The 7,141-nt window shown below is 41.5% G+C and overlaps 1 protein-coding gene across 1 annotated transcript in view; it reads right to left on the reverse strand.

Annotated features, from left to right (window-relative positions):
* The window catches only part of Smp_129260 (poly [ADP-ribose] polymerase, putative), a gene marked incomplete at its 5' end in the record, with an annotated part of 39,591 nt that overhangs the window by 27,092 nt on the left and 5,358 nt on the right, over nucleotides 1-7,141 (reverse strand). Inside the window, 3 exons of the mRNA XM_018794754.1 lie at nucleotides 539-870; nucleotides 1,260-1,341; nucleotides 3,012-3,083. Coding sequence (XP_018647027.1) covers nucleotides 539-870; nucleotides 1,260-1,341; nucleotides 3,012-3,083 — 486 coding nt within the window. The remainder of the gene's footprint in view (nucleotides 1-538; nucleotides 871-1,259; nucleotides 1,342-3,011; nucleotides 3,084-7,141) is intronic.

The following is a 7,141-nucleotide window of genomic DNA, read 5'->3' on the forward strand; positions in this document are numbered from 1 at the left end:
TTTCCCTTTTTACTTGCGTACATATTAGGTTGGCTGAATTGTAAACATGACTGGTTACTCAATGACCATGAGTTTGATGGGTTTAAAGCGGAACTGATGGTACAGAATATTGTTACCATGGTGCTCAAGATCAGCATAAAAACAACCCTGGATTTTACAATATGAAGATTGATCATGTGTAACCTACAGTCACGCACAGTGACAGATGGTGCCGAAACCTGGGACAAATATTTGTCAGTGCGGATACACCAACCTCTCTGATGAGTACGTTACTCCGATGACGCATTTTAAGATAAACTGCATATTCCTAAACTATTCAAGCACATTAAGATGAAAAAGCCTAAATTCTAGTTCACATGAATTCTAATGGTATCTTAGTCGCTTTGTAACATATGTAAGACACCCAAAGACATACTACACAATATATGGATTAGGGATTACATTTTACAGTGCTGCTACGTGAATTTACTCTTTAAAATGTAGGAATTAAATATGACCATTGGATTGTTTACACCATCAATGGAAATAATAAACTTACAAAAAATCAACATCCTGATATTCCTTAGGTATTTTAAACTTTCTTCGATCAGGTGTCCGTGTATGATAAAGGCATTGAACCCATTCAGTTGCCATAGCACTACATTTAAACTGTCCATTACTATAATGTAATGGTCCATTTTTACAACTAGGACAATATGATAGAGCACCGAATATCATAGCGTCAGCAACTGCATCTAATAAACGAGATAATCCAGATGGAACATGTTGTTCATTGTATTCCAATAAACCAATTAGAGCTTCTTTGGATACTTGGCTTTCTAGTTTATCTCTCAAACTCCATAATAATTTATTTTGTTTACGTAATTCATCCTAGGATACAATAAAATAAGCATTTGTCAATATACATATATATATATATATATATATCAGGTGACTTGATGCCGAACTCCCAGGCTGCAGATTGCAGCTCCATTCCATCTACTTCGTTTTGTGCAACCAGCTAATATTTTTAACCCTTACACAGTAAATGTGGCTCTCTGACGTGTTAATAAATCTGTACTAGTACAAGCATAGTCGAAATCATGAGTCAATTGAAGCTAGACCACCATAGAAAACCTGTCCAATGCTTCCAGGTTTTTCATGGTGGTCTAGCTTCAATGGACTCATGATTTCAACTATAAAATTACTAAAATCTCCACAAAACCCTCTTCTGAAAGTATAATCAATTCATTCATTAATTCACTCGCTCACTAACTAACCTGTTCAACATCTCCATTTAATTTGGCTTTTTTCAACTTTGAGTCTTGTTCAGTTTGCTGTCCAGGACGTTTACGATTTTCCCTTGACATATATACATAGAAAAATAAGTAATACGAATGAAAATGGATGCAATATGTTTTTTTTTACAACAGCATAAAAATCGTGAAGAAATATTGCTATTAGAAACACCACATCGTGCTATGAACTGAGTAAAAAGTGATAAGTTTAGTGGATCAACTAATACTCCAATTACACGGTTGATCGATCGAATCCAATTTAACTCTATTGTATGTGATGTAACTTGCTCCCCATCCTCCATAATTTAAATGTCGTTAAGAAAGTATTGTTTATACATTAGAATACTGAGAACACAGAAGCTTGCATGAGTAATAATTTGACAAAAGTTTTTCACGTACATTCCTATCTTTCTAATAATAATTCATGTAAGCGGTTCGTAAAAATTATTGAGTTTCGGAGTTTATAACTTCAACGGACTTAACTTAGATGACCACTGGAAAGCAGCAAGAACTAAACATCTACTCCTTTATAGTGTAAAACTCAGCAGTAAACCAACCGTCACACAAACGCAGATCAAACACAGGACCTTGCAACGAGCACTTCATTTTTAAGATCACTGAGTTAGCATGCAATGACTTATATTTTCAACTCGTCAATTTACAATACGGCCTAACTATCTTCCAACGCTATTTGTAAGTAATTGCCTTACATCCGATAAGGTCAAACTCTACTGGTCATGGTCTTTCATTAGAACTCTGGGAATTAGCTCTCGAAATGAGTCATTAGTGGACACAAAATACTGATATCGACTACTTCTTGCTGAGATTTTACATTCTACCTCAGTGGTTGTTTTCTTTTAAAATGGTTTGAAAACATACCCCGGTTATTCGAATAAACGGAATAAGTGCGCATAGATTTTCTAAAGATTACACACTTCATTCTACTGTCACCTTGACTCAGTGGTCGAGTTTTCATGTTTCGATGTCCCGAATGAGCAGGAATGACTAGAATGCTCATGTCAACTGGGGAGCAATATGACTAAAAGTAGTGTTTCAGGCAAAAGATTAAGGTTTTACTCATGATTTTGCAGAGTATGAGGCAAGAGATCGAAGGACAATACACCAAGTATTATACATCTTGTCATACTGATTTTCCAGAGGTTTCAAGGTTTCAGAAAGTAAGGAATTATGCCATGAAACCGAAAACAGTTACAAAGTTATGAATAACCGATGTCAAGTGATCTTCCCATGGGCGCGCCCTCCAGTAACGATAGTATATGGGTGAAATTATTAAAAGGCATCAAATCTCAGTCCACCAAATCTTACTACCAGTATTACAGTCCATTCTATTCATTTCGAATTCGTCTACCTATGTACACTAAAACTCATTTGAGTACACGTTATATTATTATAATCCCTGGACACATGGCAATTGATCTATTTAAACATTTTTTCAAATTGTAGATATGATATATCAGACACACAAGAGGGTAGTGTTTTTCGAGGGTAATGCATTTTTTCACCACGTAATTTCATGAGGACAGAAAAGAATTACAAACAACACTTTTTATATATACATAAGCCCTGTCACGAGTAAATGAAATTACTTACTAACAAGCAGAAATATGGTAAGAATTGTGTCTAGTTAGTAAGATCATATTCAAAGTAAATATTAAAAAAAAAACAAGATCACAAAGAGACAATGAACATTATGGGTGTATATAAATAGCATACTTTGATTTTTCACGAAATGCCAAAACAACTGCATCCTGATCGACAGTCGACAATTTATTAAAACCTACCAATCTAGAATGGATATAAACGAGAACAACACAATCAACAGAAAATATATGCGATTTCAACCAAAACATTTTACGCAAAACGAAAGTGGAGTAGAAAAACCAAGAGGAAAGAGAAGAATACTTTATTGGTTAGGTCAGTATTTTTAGTTATTTATTACACATTAAATATGGTATAACTCGGCAATATGAATAGTATGCGCTACATAATAATTGTGTACGGGCTGAGAAACTGCTCTGGAACTAAACCGAAAAAGGTGGTCTATATAGGAAACCACCCCAAGGGCATCTGACCTAGGGATTTAATCCACAAGGGAGTGGAACGTCTGTAGACGACATTACATGGTAGCCAATAACCACAATGGTTCCATACGCCATTCATTCTCTAAAGATACTAGAGCTTATACATAATATTGCTTTGAAATCAGGGTTTTCCAACCCCCCAAGGCGAGCCTTACGCATCTACCAACTCGGTTTAGGCTCCGGAAGTGGGCTTTCCGACCTCTCATTTTCCTAAACAACACAAGGCAGTGAGTAGGACTTATGTGAAACAGGCTGAAAATAAATGGCTGCATGAGGGGATTTAGGGGTAAATCAAATGACTGATTCACAGTTGTGGTTGCTTATTTTCGTACGGTGCACCAACCAAATAACACAAAGTATTTATAAACAACCATTTATTTATTTATTTATTTATTTAAACACATATATATTGGTACAAAAGGGCACCAGATACATATGCGCCACACAAAATAATGAAAGTAGGAAGAGAAGGGATGAAAAGATAAGGCGGACTGAAATGTACAACCAGAAGACTCTTTCAGTTAAGAAAGTTAGAACCACTCTTTATGTAGAAAGTAAAAGAAGGTTGCGGCAGGATCGCCACTGGATTCTATTCTGAGCCATATCTGATAACGTCTCTAGCCACTGTGTTGCACCATCTCTCGGACCCCAGCCAGGGAGTCGTGAAGGACCAACAGAAGCCAGTCCTTTGCAGCTTTCTTTCATGCCACGACACCATGTCATACACTGACCACCTATCCGCTTTTGCCAACCAGTCTCAGGGTCGGCAAATAGTGCACGGCGTGGAAGTCTCTGAGACGACATTCGTAAAACATGTCCAAGCTACCGAAGGCGGTGTTTCAAGATGGTGACACCAATTGAATTATCGTCTCGGCGCCCGAACACACGATGCCGAACCTCTGTATTACTAACATGGTGTTGCCCGTCGATGTCAGCAATCCTTCGGAGACAACGATGATCGAACACAGAGAGACATCTAACATCCTCAACTCGGAGAGGCCAGGTTTCACAAGCATAGAGCAAAACTGCTCTCACCGACGCGTTGTAAATCCGACCTTTTACAGCCAGACTAACATCACGAAGGCGCCAAAGATGGCCCAGATTGGCATAAGCCGCTCTGGCTTTCATTATACGTGCATCAATCTCATCACTCACGCCACCACCAGCACTTATATAGCTACCTAGATACACGAACTTCTCAACTACTTCGATCTCCTCACCATCCAGGGTGAGTACAGGATGAGAATCCTGCCAGTCTTGTAGGAGTACTTTGCACTTGGAGGGTGCAAAGCACATGCCGTACCTGCGGACACTGATTGCCAACTGATTAAGTGCGGATTGCATGCCTTGGGCATTATCGCACAGTAAGACAATATCATCCGCATACTCGAGGTCGAGAAGTCGTTCTCCAGGCAACATATCCACACCGCCATTACTTACATCCATCAGAGCTGTTTCCAGGATGTCATCGATGGCAAAGTTGAAGAGGAATGGTGAGATCGGGCAACCCTGCCTAACCCCACTGCTCGAATGAAACAAGGGAGAAAGGTGGTTGCATGCCCTCACTCTGCCTGAGGTGTTCGTATACAGGGCCTTTAGGATGTTAATGAACTTCCCAGGCACACCCTTCTTCAATAGACAATCCCAGAGAACAGTCCTGTCCAACGAATCGAAGGCAGCCCTGATATCAAGAAACACTACGATTGTTGGCCTGCGATAAGTATGACGGTGTTCTAACAATTGGCGGAGGGTGAAGATGTGATCAATGCATCCTCGACCAGAACAAAAACCAGCCTGCTCCTCGCGAGTCAATCGTTCTCGGGTTTTAAACAACTTACGAAGAATGACAGAAGCCAATAGTTTGGACGCAATCGGGAGTAGACTTATCCCCCGATAGTTGTTACAGGAACAATGTGAACCCTTTTTAAAGATAGGGACGACTATCGACTCATTCCATGATGTTGGAACACTTTCTTGCTCCCAAACCTTTGCAAACAACACCGTCAGTTCCTTAGCCAGAAAGTCACCACCATCTTTAAAAAGAGCCGGAGGTAAGTCATCTGGGCCCGGTGATTTGTAACGTTTCAAGAGTTGGAGTTCCTTGCGGACTTCCGCCTCGTTTGGTGGATCAGTCGTCACCGGCCATGGGGGGCAGGACAAACTGGTTGATGTTGCAGGAGCAGCAGGCCAGTTGAACTGCCCTTCGAAGAATTCCGCCCATCGTCCATGACGTGGTGGTCGGGCTTGCCTATCGTGATGAAGCAATCGAGCTATGCTGGCTGGAACAATCGTTCCTCGAGGTCCTACCATGCCAGACAGGTCGGTTGAAGAGCGGTGAGACTAAAAGCAGCAAACCCAAGGTCCGAAGGCGAAGTCGTACTGCTGACTGTACAGAGGTGTGACAGCAGTAAGGTGTTTCCTTCAGACAACCAGCATGACAGCGATGCTGCCTTCCCACAAGGAGGGGTGGGGTTAGAAAAGGTCGACCCTAAAAATGCACACCTCGCCTTATCCCACGGATATCCGTCTCCGGCGGTAAGGTTTTTTTGAAGAACGGAGCTAACACAAAAACTACCCACAGAAAGGTCGTGTGTGACCGACCTCAAGCAGTTGTCCCTTGGGCACTGCGGTCACGCTCTCAGGTCATTAAGACCACTTCTAACCCAATTTCCTTTTCAGGTACCTCTAGAAGAATCCTTCCACGGTGTGGGCAACCGGGAAGTGATAACTGCCCTCATACCTCTAACAACACTCAAGACCACTGTATTCATAATCAATCTCCTTCTTCACTTCCTACTATTCCTTCTACCTTGACTTTCAACACTAAACTTCCTGTTCCGGTTTCCTCCTCAAGTGTCACCATGGCCAACGATTCTAGTGCGCGAAAAGCTGTCCCAGGTCTACTAAAACCTCGCTCCAAACTACACATTAGAGCCTTCAACGTACGTACCCTATGCCAAATCGGTCAACAGGCCTCCTTAGCTAAAACTCTAGAATCTCGTACCATTGATGTATGCTGTGTCTCCGAAACACGCATACAGGATCCCAGTGTGGTCATTCACTTGACCTCACCTCGCCAAAATGGACAGCCGACGAAATACACCCTCCGTGTATCTGGCGACCCGTTGGCTAGTTCTCGCGGACTTGCAGGTGTAGGCATAGCACTAAGTACAAGGGCAGAACAGGCACTACTAGAATGGATCCCCGTTAACAGTCGCCTGTGTGCTGTCCGGCTAAATGGCTCCGTAAGAACTCGGAAGGATAGGGACACACGTCGTTGCCTTTTCGTCGTTTCTGCCTACGCTCCCACTGACTGCAGCCATGATGAAGTAAAAGATGACTTTTACAGAAAACTCTCTGAGCTTCTTCAGAAAGCTAAGCGCTCAGACATAGTAGTCGTAGCGGGTGACTTTAATGCCCAGGTAGGCAGCTTAAATCAAACAGAAAGACATTTAGGTGGGTGTTTTAGTATTCCGGCTCAACGAACCGATAATGGTGATCGTCTGTTGCAACTATGCTCAGACAATCGTTTATTTTTAGCAAGCACTAATTTTAAGCATAAGGAGAGACATCGTCTAACATGGCGACCACCTGCACCAAACCAACGATGGACTCAAATAGACCATATTGTCATCAGTCATCGTTGGAGAGGCTCAATAGAAGATTGTCGCCCGTATTGGAATACTTTGTTAGACTCTGATCACGCTTTATACGAGCGCGCATTTGTCTGCGCCCTCATGGACGCAGGAAAAATACACTAAA

The sequence above is a fragment of the Schistosoma mansoni genome, assembly GCF_000237925.1.
Source record: "Schistosoma mansoni, WGS project CABG00000000 data, supercontig 0183, strain Puerto Rico, whole genome shotgun sequence".
In the NCBI taxonomy this organism is placed as follows: domain Eukaryota; kingdom Metazoa; phylum Platyhelminthes; class Trematoda; order Strigeidida; family Schistosomatidae; genus Schistosoma; species Schistosoma mansoni.